Source organism: Neolamprologus multifasciatus, chromosome 11 (genome assembly GCF_963576455.1).
Source record: "Neolamprologus multifasciatus chromosome 11, fNeoMul1.2, whole genome shotgun sequence".
Classification (NCBI taxonomy): Eukaryota; Metazoa; Chordata; class Actinopteri; order Cichliformes; family Cichlidae; genus Neolamprologus; species Neolamprologus multifasciatus.
This window is the reverse complement of record NC_140449.1, coordinates 30,388,712-30,405,580: the sequence shown is the minus strand read 5'-3', so window position 1 is coordinate 30,405,580 and position 16,869 is coordinate 30,388,712. Positions and strand designations below refer to the sequence as shown.

The following is a 16,869-nucleotide window of genomic DNA, read 5'->3' as shown; positions in this document are numbered from 1 at the left end:
GCACAACACCTGGAACAAAGCCAAGAAGGAAGGGTCAATGTGGCAACACAGTTTGGAAAAGTTCTCAGCAGAAGCTGAACAAACCGTGGCTGGTGTCTCAGTCACTGCTGTTCTCTCCCGAGTTTACCTGTCTGGTATTTACACTATTATTATTAGCGAGCACTTGGCGACACTGGGAAGAAAAAAATTCCTTTTCAAAAGGAAGAAACAACCGGAAGACCCAGGCTCAGGAAGGGGCAGTCATCTGCCATGACTGGCTGGGAAGACAGCATAAAACACACACTATGGAAGACGGCAAGAGATGAATAATAACTAATGATTAAATGAAATGATGTTGAAATGAAAAGAGTTGAGTGAGCACTCAGTCCATCACGGGAACTCCCAGCAGCCTAGGTCTAATGCAGTGTAACTAACGGAGGATTCAGGGTCACCTGATCCAGCCCTAGATTTCAACATCATAATCTGGGATTACACAAAAAGATAAAAGAGATTGTGACAAACAAAATTTATGGAGGAACACTGGCAGGTGCTCCGAGGTGCTTAGAACAACAAGATTTCATGGTGTCGTAGTGGAATCCAATACAGTTTGCTTTTTACACTTTCGAAATGTTATAGTGAAAAGGAAAGGTAGAAAACGCCAATGTAAGGAAAATAAATGTGTTGTTATTTGTGAGTTTTAGAAATGCTGCTAGCTGTCTTAAGTTACCATTTATAACAAGCTGTTTTCGCATTTCAGGCATTTGTGGTAAACAAAGCTAGTCAGCTTCTGTATGTATAATACAAACAAAAGAGGGGGTGGTATCTTGTCATCATCATGCTTCCCACTGACAGTTTTCATTTTTATGCAACCACTTTACAATCAGCCTGTTCCAACTGATAAAGAAGATTATGAAATGTGATTGAACACCCATCAAATTGACCGCAAGCTGAGGCTATTTACAGTATATCAGTACTTTGATTAATCAAAAGTGATTAAGTCAATTAAGATTAGATTGAGAATAGATGTGACCAAACACAAGTTCCTCAAGAGCCATAATTTCAGTTTTATGTATGGAAGTCTATGAAGGACTTAAATAAAATAATAATGTAAATATTTGTAAATGTAAATAATTATTAAAACTATACACATATTTTCTATTTAAAATATTTACGTAATGTTGAAGATGTAACAGTGTAGCCTGATTTTACATTTATGCAAGTAAAACTATTTCCAACAATGTGAAGACCAGTGAGCCATGACAAAGAAAGAAATGTAGAACAAGTAACGTAGCAAATTTTCCCGTTGTCAGTTTCACAAATGGGTTTTAGTGCTCTGTTTCATGCCCAGTCACATGAAATAACAGTTAACTGTCTGAGAGCACAAAAGACAGTTTCTACTTATGACTAACAGACAGTAAACATGAGGGTAGTATCTGGGGTCAAAAAGCCATCCTTGTTGCACACATAGTTCGTGCAAGCACGTTAATAAAAACAAACAGTCAAATTTCAGATAAAGTAAATGGGAAAAAAGTACTTTAAACATGACTTTCCACATATGGAGACTTAAACTGTTGTTATTTAAATGTGAATCACTGCACTAAGTGGCTGAAATGCAGCTGGCGATAATAGAAAAATCTGACTAATCATTTAGGTTGCTGCATGTACTGTTTTAACCTAAATGAATTCTACTGACTTTGCCACTCAGGTCTGGTGAAGCATTGCCCTCTGCTGGATCTCTGGCTGTCCTGCAGATGTTACAAACATAAACTCTTTAACCTGTGCAAAAATGAACAAAAAGTGCGTAAATCTCCCACAGCCCTATGAGAGCAAAGCCAACAACATCACATATCACAATCACATATTCTTTTGAAATAGAAGAGCAACTTTTGTGTTTGTTGTGATTTCAACAGGTGTATCCTGGCAACAGGTGTGCCTTGGTCAGGAAATATAGCAGAAGATGGAGGTGGGCAAGGTGAATCGGCTTTAACCTCAACACCTCTCACAACCATTTCACAGCCATGAATGTAAGTTTTACCCCTTTTTTTCCTTTTCCTACTACCCACAGGTCATCGAAGACTATCTCCAGAAGTGTGGAATAAGAAGGGACCGCGATGTTTGTCAACTCAGCCTTACCACAAAGTAAGAAAAGCATTAACTGTTCTAAAATATATGTATATCTTTAACTTACAGAGGAAAATTTTCCAGAGATTATTTAGACGGTTTGTATTGTGTTAAACAGAAAACTCACCAGTGTTCCTGATTTATCAAGATTTCACTTTCTGAGGACGTTGTGGCTGAACAACAACCAGGTAATCTACTTACAGCTTTTTTTTTTTTTGCATACAGGATGGAACAGACGATTAAATTTATTTCTCTCTAATTCTTACAGATTAGAGAGCTGAGCTGCCGTTCCGTCAACTGTTGTTTGACTGAGCTTTACCTTCAAAATAACAACATCAAGTCTGTCTCAGGTTAACCTCTCAGTCTCCCCTGAATGCAAAAAGAGACAAACAACAACAACAACAACAAAAAGAAACACAAAAAACGTGATTTTTACTGGATCAAAAGAAAGTCTAATGGCAGATTTTTTAAAAATATGTGTATAATATATTTTTCAATTTTTACTCACAGTTTGCAACATATTTAGTTAGGTACTTTAATTTTTAGGTGTTGAAACAAGTGCTGCAGTCTTTCTTTTAAGAAAGAGCATCACCTGAATTACAAGATTTTTTCTTCAAATCAAATCAAATCAAATCAAATCACTTTTATTGTGATGTGACAATAAAAGTGATTTGATTTGATTTGATTTGAAGAAAAAATCATGTATATAAGGTCCTTATTATGCTAAATTCTGAAACTCCCTGAAATACTCGGGGAGGCTACAAACACTTTTGTACTTTTATTTTGAAATAATACACAGTTTCCTCTGTTATAACACAGTCCCATCTTTTTAATGATTTAACATTTAACAATTTCTTTTCTTGTATATATACTTACTTATGTATTTTTAGATTACTTATTTGATTTTTTTTTAAAGTTACTACACAAATCAGATGAATATAAAGTGGTGAAAAAACATTTTACTCTAAAATGCGCTGGAATTAATGCTTAAATTATTTTTAATTATTAAAAGTAATTTTTTCACCTCGACATGCACATTTATGCATATAGATATGCTGTAGGGACCTGAAGAAAAAGTTCTAGAAAAGAAGACATATGTAGTCGTGACTTTTTCAAACTTTCTCTCCCACACAGGTGCTCTAAGTCATCTGACCTGCCTGCAAATCCTGTTTCTTCACAACAACTTGATCAGAGGGTTGGAGGACACAATGCACGAGCTCAGGAGGATGCAGCAGCTCCAAAATGCCAGTGAGTCCTGAACCATCAACCACACCCATCACAGATCAACAACCTGGGCTGAGAAATTCTGTTCATGCTTTAAAGATCCATCTGCAAATGTGGATGTTTGACTATACTGTGTATTTTAAAATGCAGCTTTTTCCCTCAATCCCATCTCTCATGAACTTGGCTATCGCCAACATGTAATCCATCGCCTGCCCTCACTCCAGATCTTAGATGGAAAAGGTAAAGATGTTGAAATGTTCTGACATATCGGACACGCGGTTTGTCATTACAAACACAGGAACTGTCTCTGTTGTGTTATTAGAAGTGAAGCCAGCAGAGAGGAAGACGTCGTTCCAGATTTACAGTCAGGATTGTCACCGCGTCCTCCAGTCTGTGGCTTTTGGAAGACGCCAGTCTTCCTAACTTCCTATGCAAGTTCAGTCATTACACAGTGCAAAGTTTCTCCTCCATTCTCATTATTTCTGTGATATGTTCAAAATAGAGCAAAAGGTGCACTGCAAACGTAAATTTGAATAGCCTAAAGTACCAGTAAACCAAAACAGTGAAAAAAAAAGCTACAACTGAAGATTTCCCCCAAGACCAATAACAATCACAGGAAGAAGTTGACCGTAAAAATAAATCTGAAAAACCCCAAAATGTTATTTGACACAAAGTGAGCCACAGATGACCCCAGAGATGAAAAGAAATGAAAACAAATATCAAACAGAATAAAATGCAAAACGAAATGATAGATGCAAACTGGCAGTAACAGTTTGTACAGTCATCTTAAGTGTGCACTAAACAAGAGAGTTTAATGGGTTAATGGAGAATGTGGTTTATTCTCTGCTGAACAGGATATACTCAGACTTTATTTCAAATCGGTAGGAAGCGTCGCATTTTAACCAGTTCTTTCCTGGACAACATACTCGGAACTACAGATTCCTTGTAAAAGACATTTCCATGCTCTTTCATATGTGTCACTTCTGGATGTTAAATACCACCAATGGAAACCATACAGTAAAGTTACAGCAGCACAAACAATGTGAGTCACATATATACTTGATGTTTTCATGCTTGGTCCTAATTAGCAAAGTTGAAGCTAACAATTACAGAATAAAAACTGATTTAGAGTCCAGTTATCACTCAGAATATATGATAAATACATATTTCCACTTTAATCTGACCAATAAACCTCAAAGTAATACACTTGATAAATAATACCAGCACTCAAAGAACTTCTCCAATTCACCCATTCACAAATTTGCACATCAATACAGCTCATTATTCTAATCCTTGAATGTCTTTACCCCATCAAGGACTCATACCTAGATCTATGCATTAGGGGGAATTTGAGTTTTAGTATCTTGCTCAAGGACACTTTGGCATGCATACTGGATAAATCGAACCACCTGATTAGCAGAACCGCTCTGCCTCCTCGTCCATCGCTGACATTTATGCTTATGCCAAAATGATTTTCCACATGTCTTTACCTAACTATGAAAAGGTGTCAAGTCCCAGAATGCATCTTGGTAACTTTTAATGTTTATAGGCAAAAGTTTAAAGTGTTAATTGGCATTTTGAACAATAAAGGGAAGCTGTGCTGAATATGTTTGTCAAGTCCTCAGGAAGACTCGAAACAAATCAATAGGGCACAGTAAAGGGGCAAGTGTGTTTCACAGGATTTACATGCTATCGATTGCACTAAACACACCCTGATAATTTCAGGAGTGAGTGTACAAACATAAATAAATACACTTAAAAAAAATGAAACTCTACAGCATATTTCAGTGAAGTTGGTCTCTGTTTAATGTATTTGAAGTCACCAGCTCTCAGAACAATCACAGCCTTATTGAACTTGATATTTTGACTTCAGCTTCTCTAATAATTCATGGTGCACAACAAATGAAAGAACATCAAAACTACAACAGTGAGATCTTTCAAGACAAACTGACACTTGCCGTCCTGACATGATGTCCTTGTTCAACAGTGGATGTTGGAGTAAATGTTTCTATTTAGTCGGAATTTGGAAAATCCTGAGAATTAAAGTCACATCTCATCATTCATGAAAAATAAACTGATGTCATTTATATTTAAAAAATATACATTTTTGGTCAACATTTTTCAGCCATGCCTTTCACTCACAGCTCCCATAATGTTTTCAGTACAAAAGACGTCCCAGAAATACATCAAATAACCGCAAAGAAACAACAACTCTGATTGGCTACTTCATTCCCACACAGTTTGCTACAGTTTAAGGCAGAATTGCTTTCCATAATGGATGTGAGCCATTACGAATCCCTCCCAGTGACGTCTACCAAAAACACTTTAGCCTATGCAGTGTTCACATTCAGATATTATAACGATTCCATATGAAAAGTTAACTTAGAAAAAGGACACAAAGACTGCATTCCTCGGATGTGTCTTGCCATTATGGTGAGAGTCTTAGATTGTAAATAAATATGAGTCCTTCTTCGAGTCTTTATCTGGCGTTTATTATTATGGCCAGTTTGCTCTCTGTGGTGTGTGGATAGACCCTAGAGAAGATGGTCATTGTCTTCAACTGTCAGATGTTCATCAGTTGCCAGCAGCTGGGGTGCTTTCAGGGTCTGATGTTTCCGTTTCTGCTGCAGTGTTTGAAGGGGTGACCTCACTGCTAGTGTCTACTGAAAGCTCCTGCATGGAGTCTGTGGCATCCTGCACAGCTTTACTCTCCTCTGAAAGACAAACAAGACAAGTCATTCAAACCTATTTTAATCACATGCAGCTCTGTGTTTTATCCTGATCAACTCTTGATGACCGTCAGTTAAAGTTCTATATTAAACTGATCATATTTTAATATAAGGTCTTTCACAGCATGCTTTTACTGTGAGTTTATTTAAATATGGGAGAAAATTCAAATGAGTTCTTAATTAGTGATGTTATTTTGTATGCCTCCCTTTTTAAAATTTTCTTTTTTAAGCATGTAAAATTTTTTATTTTTTTTTTAATTTGAAAATATTTTTTTTTGTAAATCCATAAGCAGAAAATTTGAGCTTTTAAGGGTTTTCTCAAAAGTGGAATTTAAAGAAAAAATAAAAAAATAAAAAAATATTGAAACATGATGGCTCTATTCACACTGATCCTGAAGCAGACAATTTTAAGTAAAAAGTCAGATATTGATGTTAAAATGACCTTAAAATGGAACTGATGCTACTTTACTAGAACACTGTCATTACACACATTTTGTAACATTTAACAAACAAATGTTTGTGTTACTATTTTGTGTGACTTATTTTAACTCTCTGATGGAGAAAAGACCTTTGTTCTGTTGCATCCTCAGTTTGGCTGCCTCTGCTTCTTGTTTCTCTCTCTGCTCTTGGAGCTTCTTGCAAACTTTCTTGTGGGTGAACCAGTGCATCTTTTGACAAGCTTGGCCACAGTAGATCACCTGGTGAGAAAGAAAAACAACAACTTTATTTGTACACCGTTTATGTCAAAAAAGGTAAACAATCCAAGCACTCAGTTAAAGAAAGGACTCTCAGAAAAGGTCATAATTAAAAATTTCACATCAAATTAAAACAAAGAAACAACAACAGGCTTCATTGTTGAGGTAAAACCGACAATCTGTTGTAGCTCTGGCGCTCACCATTTTACAGATGGAGCATCTCTTCTCGGCTCCCTTCTCTCCACAGGTCGTGCAGAACTCTGCGTCCATGAAGCCGACCTGACCGGTGATGGCCTGAGTCAGCACTGACAGAGCTGTGGGGTCGTTACCCTGCAATGATGTTAGAAAGAAAAAAAAAAAAGACACAAATCAACCACCACACACAGCTAATTACAAAATACATTAAGCTTGAATGAAACCTATTCAAAACAAAGTTCTGACTTTTTTGTTTTTTCATGAAAAGACACACAACGCTTAATTTAGCCTTTTGATCCATTCAGCTTTCCAGTGAGTTGGATTTGCAAACTCACAATCTCTACAGGAGCGATACTCCGCACCAGCTGCTGCAGCAGAGTAGCATCACAATATGGGAATTTGCGAATGCATTCTCTGATAAACTTCTCTTGATACACGGGGAAACCATCAGAGTCCCGACCCTTCAGCAAGCTGGAAAACAAGGATTAGAGGTATTTATAACTGTACAGTGGATGTCATCTCAAAAATAACTTAAAATAATAATAAAATTCACTGCATTTTGGAATTTTTGGTTTTAACAGACATAGCTCCACTCAGGATCAGGCTTGAGTGTTAGAGTGGGTACAATAACCAACAATTCTGTCACCATCAGTGTTGTTACGATCCATATTGGTCACAACACTGACAAAAACAAATGCCCTACCATGAAAAGCTGCTTAGAAGCATTAAAAAAATTAATTAAGAACCTATTCTAACCTGTGCTACCTTTACATTTATTTAACACACACAAAAAAGCACAGAAAGTAAACACTAGATCATCGTAGGTCTAACAAAGATCATTTTTAGATCACACACCTCTTAAGGAGACCATCTAGTTTGTCCTCACGGTCTTTGAGGAAGGAGGCACATTTTCCCAGCACACAGCTGATGTAGTGCATCTTCATGGCCAACACCTCGTTCATGTCCTGCTGCTTGATGCACTTCTCACAGATAAGCTCCATCACACGGCGACATTTGTCCAGCGCCTCCACCTCCGCCAGTAAAGGATTCTCCTTCACCAGCATCACCATCTGGAAAACAAACCAAACACTGAGGTTCTTCTTAGTAAAAGAAATGCAGTTTACATTTAATGTCTTTGCTCATAATTTGTGATGTAAAAATCTATTTTCAGTTCCGTTCATTGCTCGGTGACAAAATGTATTTGAAGGTTTGCTGCACAATGCCCATAACCAGAAGAAATCAGAGTAATATTTGCAAATGAATAAATAAAAGACTGCAACAGCACTTTAATCTGTATCAGTGGGTAATAACAATAGCTGCATCAATTATATATTTTTATATCATGACCTTTTAGAAACCAGGGAAGCTTTACCTTGACAGGGTTCAGGTTGGTGCTCATGATGACCTTATGCAAAGGTCCAGCAAGTTTGGGTGGTAGCTTGGGTTCCTTCTCCAAACCCTGAGGCTTAGTGTAGTAATCCAGTCTGGCACGGGAGAAGAAGTTGTTGATCACTGTGACACAATCATGTTGCCCTAAAGAGAGAACAAATTAGTTTGTTCATTTGTTTTAGCACATGTACAATAAATGACCAGTCAAACAGAAATACTAAAGGCAATTCTAAGATTTCTTCAGTGTGTATGGAGGGCACGGATGGTGGGAATGTATCAGCTAGCAAAAAATGAAGTGATATAATCGAAAAAAAGTGATCATACCCAAGATCAGTCAGTTCCAATAATTTGTATCTAATGTAGGTCAAGTAGGTAGGTAAGGGATGTTAAGAAAAAGAAATACATAAAAAAACTGAAGCTAATGCCAATCTCTAGTTTTTTTCTTCCATGCAAAGAGAAGAAAATAAAATCTGACTAAAAAGGTTTTGTCTCTGTCTTTTTGTCTTTGTGTGTAGACCACTGAAGACCTAAACGCTAACCGTTACTCCAAACGTACCAACAAAAGCTGCCATCTGTGCAGCAGTCCTTCCGACAGAGTTAACTATGTCTGTTTCTGCCCCTGCGTCCAGCATCATCCATGTGATATCAGTCTTTCCTGCAGGCACAAAAGAAGGAAAGTCACAACACTTAATAAAGAAACAACTGATTCTTCAGTGATGCTGCTGGAACGATTAAAACCAACACGCACACACAGGTTTTACCTGACAGGCCAGCAAACATCAGCGCTGTGTATCCATGCTCATGCTCATTACAATTCACATCTGCACCGTGTTGAAGCAACAACTTGCACATGTCTGCTTTTCCCTTGTAAGCGGCGTGCATGAGAGGAGTCATCCCATACTGTGGATAAGACAAAAAAGTTAAGAAAAGCTGCTGATATTTATTGCATTTAAGCAAAGATTAGAAATAAGGAAATATTTACAGAAAAAAATTCTAAACTAATAGATTAAAAAAATGGTTACTACAATTGCTTCTAAACAGTTAAAATGCTTGTTTTTATTATCTGTCTGTACTTACCTTCACCATCTACTACAGGTACAGTAAAGTTAAAAAACATCTAACTACAACCATCTGCTTCTGACAGGTGGACAGGACAAACGTCCTCTAAAGTCCTTCAGAGTGGTGACTTATAATTTGTCCTTTTATTCAGCAACACATGTGTTTGACCTTGTCTTAAATAGCCCATAATGTGTGCTCCACAAATACACTGCAGTCCTGAAATGAAAAGACCTACTTTTTAGAAGAAACCACAGATGGTGTCTCAGATGTAGTTATTATTTTACCATTTGAACCTTTTGGCCTGATGATTATATCGTAATTAGAGATGAATGCGATTTTTGTGACAAGGATAAGACACAAGAAATAATCTAAATTGACAACTTACTGGACATTTTTTAAAAGCTCCTCTCTACCTCGTTTACAAGGGTTAGGGGGGCCCTAACCCTTGTAAACGAGGTAGAGAGGAGCTTTTGAAAAATGTCCAGTAAGTTGTCAATTTATGACACCAGATTTAGTATTTGTACTCAAAAAAGAATTATTAGTGCATACGCTGTTAATATAAATTAAACGTAACTAAAAATTATCATTGCAAGTCAACATTCGATGAAATACGTAAAAGAGACGAGAGAGATAACGTGCTTTGTTACATGTGCACGTTTTGTTTTCTCGATATTGCGATCAGACATACTCTTTTACCTCATCCAAACAGTTGACTCGAACATCCTTACACCCCAGCAACCTTGAGGCCTCTTGAACGTTTCCTAAAGACAAAAAACCCTCAGTATTATTTCAGTATACACAACACTACGATTTACAGCTACTAAACTATATTAAATTAAGATTTTTTTCTAAATTAGTCTGCCATAGTCCAACTTATACACTGCATAATCATTCTAATCTACCACGTAGTTCGGTCCACTTAGATCACGTTTAAAACTCATGTTATCCTGCAAGTTGGCATTAGTGAGGTGGGACTACATTTTAGCCTGAATGATTAGCTTTGAGCTAACATCAGCTATTCATATGCTTTGACACAGCTAATTTTAAAGTCAACTGCTATTAATAAAGGAGCTGCAAACATGCATCACGGCTTTAACTGCGGTTCAGTTATTTAATTCAGTCACATTTTCTCAAAAGAGCTAACAAGAGCTAACTGCTGTATTGTGTTTTCAGGGATTAGCGTTAGCCGGCTTACCTGCAGTAATAACCTCAAACAACTCCTTTTCACTTGGTGACAAGTCTCCTTTCTTTAAAGCAGACATTCTGGCCAATATTAGCTTCAAACGAGACTATAATGGCACAAATAAACCACCGAGTTTTCAAATAACTCTACACTGTCCGTGGCTCCGACAGTATGCTGATGCTCAGGCATGAAGGCTAGCTCAGAACGAGCTGTCATCTGGAATGTACCACTGCCAACCCCTAGTAGGGAGGATATGTGTCACAGTCAAAAATACGTCAACGTTTAATCCACCGTCTGGACTTTTGGACTTTTTAGAACAATGCAACAAAAAAATCTAAGAAATATGAGGATTACATATAATGTCACATTTTCTCATCATATGTCACAACAGTGAAGTGCAAGAGATAACCCCCCTTTAAAAAACTGATGAGTTCCACGGAAGTCTAGAAAGTTTTTTTTTTTAATTGCACAGAAATGTACAACAATTATGGCAATCTCTACAAATGGCAATCTGATACTATTTCCCAACATGAAATAGTATCAGAACAGGCTGAATTCCAACATATAGAAGATAGATAATGAACAGGAAGTAAAAACAACAACAAATTAAAAAAAAAAAAAAAAAAAAAAACCCAAACAGAATCAAAGCAAAAAAAAAAAAAAAAAAAAAAAAAGACGTTATACCTTAGGGGTTTTCTAGCAGATCTAATTCAATAATCATATGATTGAGAACCAGAGCTTGTTTTTTGTCCATAAATTTAACAGATGAGAGGAAGAGGCAGAGTTCTTTGTGAAAAGTAAAAAAGGACGGCTTTGTTTTCAGAAAACGACATTTGTGAATGAAGAATTTGCCCGTAATAATTATTACATTTAGAACATTTTCAAGCTTCTTTTCTTTTCTTAGAGAACCAAAGATAATATCATTTTTAGAAAATTCAAGTAAATTTGGAATCTTTGGGAAGATAAAATAAAATAAATGTTTATAAAATAAATGTTCTATTGATTCAATATCCCCATCACAAAAAGAGCAAGAATTATTATCAATAGCAAAGCGACGTCTGAGAAATTCTTTGGAAGGGTAAATACCAGAAAGGATTTTGTAGTGGACCTCCTTAGCTTTGGGAGGAATGGGAAGTTTTAGGTAATTGTTTCTGATCTCTTTCTTTTGATCACCGAAGAACAGATGTGAGATGGAATTTGGATTGGATCTATAGGGGAAAAAACCATTAGTAAATAATTCCCTAATTTGGGAGTTTTTTAGACGGTTAGCTGTAATGTTATGCCCATTTACCAAGAGTTCAGGGAGGTCAGGGGATTTATAGTCAGGGTTTTGAAAAAGATTATATGCTGTACATAGAATGTTTTGAGGGATAGCCTTAGTAATTTTTGGAAATTCTTTGTTATTTATTATATTAGTATATTAGTGCAAGAGAAATTGTGTGAAAGGCACAGTGCTGGGCAAAGCCAGTGTTCAATGGCTCAACGACAGAATAGTCCACAGTCCAACTTGCCTTTAAACCAGTAGGAGCTCTCTTGCTGTGGAACGAGCAGGAGCTGATGGTCAGAGTAGTTCCAAGCCTTCAAGCCAGTGCATGTACGAAACCCCAGCTCCAACGGTGCCTTTCCAGTTTCCCCAGGGTTTAATTGGGGAGCCTTGCGATGGTTTAGCATGGTTAGATCAAGTTCAGTGTCGGTGTTTAATTGACACCGGGTCCCAAGTCACATACGTGAATTGGTCTGTTTGATTAGAATTGTCTTTGCATTTCACTTTATATGTATTTTGTTGATCATTAAATAATATTGTCTTAAAATCTCATGATCATATTTAGGCAAGTAGAGCTAGACGACTGGAATGAAAGTAAATACATACATACACTGAAGAGATTGAAGCCTGACTATATGCAAAGTCTCTTGTCTGGATTTAGGTTTGTGACATCAGCATGCAAAGAGCTTCAGGATAAATCTTGGCACATCCTAGCTCTTTTTCGGGAAGTCCTGAGAGACTTGCTTATTTCTTTGCTAAAGATTTAATAGGCTATTTTAGAGGTCATAAACAAGTGCTGAGTTTTTTGTCTAAGATGTTAAATTCTCCAACCCACTTAGATCAGCCACAGTTCAAATTAATGTTTTTTTGATGATCTTTCACAAAATAATAAGAATAAAGATACTAAAGACAGGAGACCGATGTGTGTGTTCTTTTGTAAATTTGAATTCAATTTTTAATTTATTATGTATGTGTTTACTGATGTAGTGAGCTTTATGGTGTATGATCGTGTGATGCGAAAGCTTTTTAAGAAAGTCAAAATCTGTAGGCATTTTAGTTTTCAGCCACAGTCATGTTAATGGCAAATATGCTAGGTTGAAATAAATTTAGAAGGATTCATCAACTTGTGGTCAAAAACACTGACTTAAAACAAATGCTGAACAGTAGGTTCAAGGCTTCATTGTCATTCAAGCGCATAAATTAATAAAATAAAATAAACATAAAAATGTGCCACAGTATACAAGAATAAAATGAGAGATAAAATAAATACAATAAATTACTTGAGTAGATGCAGTGACAGGAAAGTCTGTTCTGATTTGACCTGCTGCATTTATAATAATTTATTTTTGCAAAGATTTCATATATAGAGACTACGCAGTGCTACAAGTTACATGCCAGCTTTCACAAATAGGTTCCAGTGGAAAGCTGTTTTATTCTGTTTTTTAAGGTAATATTAAAGGTAATCAAAGAAGAAAAAAGGGCATTGGCTTTTAAAGATTTTACATTGTAATATACATATCAGTTCACATAGTTAGGATTTACTCTTATTATTATTATTCTAAGACTCTGAGGGACTGTGAAACTGAAAATGCAGATGGTTAAATTTGACTGGGAAAGCAAACTGTAGGAAAAGATCTTGGATGTTTTAATTTCAGCTTTATCGTGCATGTGTCTGTTTTATATACAACTATGATACAGGGTGTGGGTAATGTAAAGGATGTAAAACAGTGTTAAGGGTTCAAATATTGAGGAGGGATATAGGAGGAAATCCAAAATAACAACACTGGTCCGGCCGGGTTAAGTCAAACGATGATTTTAATGAACACACGTGTGGGAGATGAACACCGTATACGCAGACAGCATCGATCTCTCTCTAACAAGACACAATCAGTTGTTTTTATATCATCAGGGAAATTTATGACGCCTCCTCATGCGTCATCACATGCATACGTTTCAAAACCACAATGACTTTTAACACAGTTTGAAAAAGCAACATCGCCTCGTCTCCATGCCAGGTGTCTTCCTGCCGCTGCCGGACGCTCGCTTATCGTCTGGAACATCAGGCACACATTCTGCAACAAACTGTTCTTTTGCAGGCACAATTTTGCAGTCACAAGCAAAATATGATTAACCTCTCACCTATAAATGAGTCTATCTACTGTGTGTGTGTGTGGGTGTGTGTGTCAACCTGAAATGCACTCAGTTTCACCTCTCACCTCACCAGCTAAACCTTGTAACCTTTCCACCAGACCAGAGGCTCATCCTTATGTGTTATTGCCCAACTGAAACTATATTAATATCTGTAATATGTTGAATAAATGTTTTAATCAAGAACCTCTACTAAAAGCTTAATCAAAAGATATAAATGAATAAAAGACAATAATGAATAACCTGGTTATTCAAATAGCATCCTCCCAACAGCTCCTCAAAGTAACTTACACTTAGACTCTGCTTTAGATTCACTTTCACAAGCACGCTCTGCAAAAGCCTGCGCTCCCTGTCTACTTTTGCACAGAGTGTACTCAGAGTTAGGCCTTTCTTTTATAATGCAATGTAATCTACATATAAACATTTAAGATTATGAAAAGCATTCGAAAGCATTTAAGATTATAGATTTAACTCAACAGTTTAAAGTGGTTATAACTGCACCTGTAATAAAGGCTAATTGGGTGCCAATATGTTTAAACATCTGAATACAATATCAATGCTGTAGATTATGTTATTAATGCAATGATAATGATGATGACCATGAACAATAGCAGTAAAATATCTCTCTGATCTCCACAACAGCAGATTCTACACAGAACTTGCTTGGTGGGTGTTTACATGGAGCCAAAATAAACTCTTATTAGATGCTTGATTGACTCCTAAGAAAAAGTTAATTCTTGGATAAATACGATAAAAATATAATCTAACTATAAGATGTTAATTAAGCTGAACATAATCAATAAATACATAAATAATAATTCTTTGTAGGCTATACTGTTTTTGAGGAAGCAAAAGTGCTGCACACTCATTTTGAAGACAATTAAAAGAAAGATACTTGCTAAATTTTAAGACGAATCGTTAAAATATCACGAAAGCCAAAATTACAAATATATATTCAAATTAAGCAAAACTACAGTCCTGAACGGTATGTTATTGCAAACTTATCAGGAATTCTTATCAGCAACATGAGTCGTTTAATTGCAGAGTTCCAAACAGGAATCCTTGCACTACTGTGTGAAGTTGGCAGACATGGATACCTGTGTGGATTATGTAAATTAGGAGAAGATGAAATGATTGACATTTCATTCTGTAATGTCAGTCCAAGTTAGGAATGTGTATATATTATATATATATTATATATATATATATATTAGGGGTGCAACGATACAACAAAATTCACGGTTCGGTTCGGTTCGATACTTTGGTGTCACGGTTCGATATTTTTTCGATACAAAAAAAATGTTCATGCCTTTTTATTAATTTGTCATTTATTAAATTTTCACGGCACATTCTGCACCACATCTCTGTGCGTTCATCATTTGTTTGAAGCCAGCTCACCTCCTGCAACCACTTTTCCGAGAATACGCGCTTCTTTTGTGGTTCGGACTCCTTCTGACATTTCTTTGGAGGTGGAGGAACATCACAGTAATTGCTTAAAGGAGCTTCTTCGACATCTTTAAGAGTTCTAAACAAATGTCTGTCCTCCTCCTGAAAATCTTATGTACGCAAACACGCGTTGCAACTTCTTATCTTGTGCGTGTTTTTTATTTTGACAGCGAATGCGCACCTGCGGACCACTTATGTGTAGACCTGGTTATTTAGCTCGTCATATTGCAGCCACAGAAATTATTTTGTCCATGAAACCATAAAGCTGCACTTTCTTTTTGCCATATAGTCTGATTTGTCATAACTTTTCCGTTTTGTCACTTCTTCACCCTGACCTGTCTTATTTGGCTCAGCAGAACTAAAATATATATCCTGCTGCTTTTACATACGCACTAACATAACGCTCAGCGATTCTCTGCGCGATCAACCTCTCACATGTTTAAGCTGCAGGAGATTTCACTTGTCATGTTTGTATAGTAAGCTAACGATTGATAAGACGATGGCAGAGGAATTGGTGCGCAAATTATCATCACTCACCAATCAGTACTGTCGCTTTCTATACACAGTTCGCGCATTGCAAAGTGAAAGCAAAAAACAAGCGCAAATTCAAACGCGATTTCAATATGTCACATATTGACAGTGGCCGATGCCAATGACATAATTACCCAGCTACATTTCCGAAAGAATGCAAAAGCATTGACATATATTTTTCCTTCCTACGATAGGCCGACGGGCAGGGCAGAGATAGATTTTGGAAAAAAGCCCCAGGACGTCGGGCTAGCGATTTTGCGAGCCCTGTATCTGATTGAGGAATCACTCATCTTTGGAAAAGAGAGTTTATTATGGAGAAATGTCTCTTTCCAAAATAAAAGCTATACTATACGCTTCTTCTGGGCTATATTCTCAGCAGCATATTAAACATATCAGGTCCCCATAAGGACAATCATGTGCTAACGGCTGTCTAAATGACTCGGGTAAAGTTTGTAGCATGCGTGCTTGTTTTTGTCTGCTTCCACTTGTCTTTGTACTAGGATGATGTCAGAGTAAATGTGCAGTCATATTGGTTGTGTTCCCACTAGTGCTGTCAGCGTTAATCTGAAATGACGTTAAGGTCACAACACGGCAAATCTCCGTTAACGAAATGGCTCTTAGAGCCGGCTCTTTGAAGTGAACGACGGGAGCCGGCTCCTTATCGCGAGCCGTCACGTGGGTTTTTTTTCTCTCTCTCTCTCTCGCACTTTTTTTCGCTTCACTCCGCACGCGAGCCTTGTGCTTTACGCTGGGCAGAGGGGGGAGGGGCGGTAGTTACTCAGTAGCACAGGAACAGAGGGAGAGAGAGAGAAAGAGAGCCAGGGACAACAACGTCACATTAGAAAGGTAAAGTAATCATCCACAACTATTTTCGGTTGCAGATGATAAAGGATGTAGAAAGTTTAT

The 16,869-nt window shown here is 36.9% G+C and overlaps 2 protein-coding genes across 3 annotated transcripts; one reads left to right on the top strand and one right to left on the bottom strand.

Moving 5' to 3' along the window:
* Window positions 1-1,630: 1,630 nt before the first annotated feature.
* lrrc72 (leucine rich repeat containing 72) lies at window positions 1,631-3,787 on the top strand. The gene is made up of 7 exons (XM_085177316.1): window positions 1,631-1,951; window positions 2,045-2,118; window positions 2,219-2,288; window positions 2,369-2,450; window positions 3,235-3,348; window positions 3,475-3,564; window positions 3,647-3,787. Exons 1-7 carry the CDS (start codon window positions 1,937-1,939, stop codon window positions 3,745-3,747), a joined length of 546 nt encoding a protein of 181 aa, XP_085033442.1. The 5' UTR covers window positions 1,631-1,936; the 3' UTR covers window positions 3,748-3,787.
* A 1,319-nt stretch (window positions 3,788-5,106) lies between these two features.
* ankmy2a (ankyrin repeat and MYND domain containing 2a) lies at window positions 5,107-10,808 on the bottom strand. 2 transcript variants are annotated; one of them, XM_085177313.1, is made up of 10 exons: window positions 10,587-10,808; window positions 10,088-10,152; window positions 9,094-9,232; window positions 8,889-8,987; window positions 8,316-8,476; window positions 7,799-8,013; window positions 7,279-7,414; window positions 6,950-7,078; window positions 6,622-6,751; window positions 5,107-6,038 (listed from the first exon to the last, which is right to left on the bottom strand). In XM_085177313.1, exons 1-10 carry the CDS (start codon window positions 10,651-10,653, stop codon window positions 5,899-5,901), a joined length of 1,281 nt encoding a protein of 426 aa, XP_085033439.1. In that variant the 5' UTR covers window positions 10,654-10,808; the 3' UTR covers window positions 5,107-5,898. The 2 variants fall into 2 exon arrangements, with proteins under 2 accessions (XP_085033439.1, XP_085033440.1); XM_085177314.1 differs by lacking the exons at window positions 10,088-10,152; window positions 10,587-10,808 and adding an exon at window positions 9,292-9,762 and having other exon boundaries at window positions 9,094-9,251.
* Between the last annotated feature and the right edge of the window lie 6,061 nt (window positions 10,809-16,869).

Bases quoted from the DNA above. Each gene is read 5' to 3' on its own strand.
- lrrc72 (XM_085177316.1), top strand. The intron at 2,451-3,234 runs GTTAACCTCTCA...TCTCCCACACAG, and splicing joins CAACATCAAGTCTGTCTCAG to GTGCTCTAAGTCATCTGACC. The intron at 3,349-3,474 runs GTGAGTCCTGAA...TTTAAAATGCAG, and splicing joins GCAGCAGCTCCAAAATGCCA to CTTTTTCCCTCAATCCCATC.
- ankmy2a (XM_085177313.1), bottom strand. From the start codon at position 10,653: ATGTCTGCTTTAAAGAAAGGAGACTTGTCACCAAGTGAAAAGGAGTTG. The intron at 10,153-10,586 runs GTAAGCCGGCTA...TTTTGTCTTTAG, and splicing joins GTTTGAGGTTATTACTGCAG to GAAACGTTCAAGAGGCCTCA. The intron at 8,014-8,315 runs GTAAAGCTTCCC...TTTGTTTTCCAG, and splicing joins CCAACCTGAACCCTGTCAAG to ATGGTGATGCTGGTGAAGGA.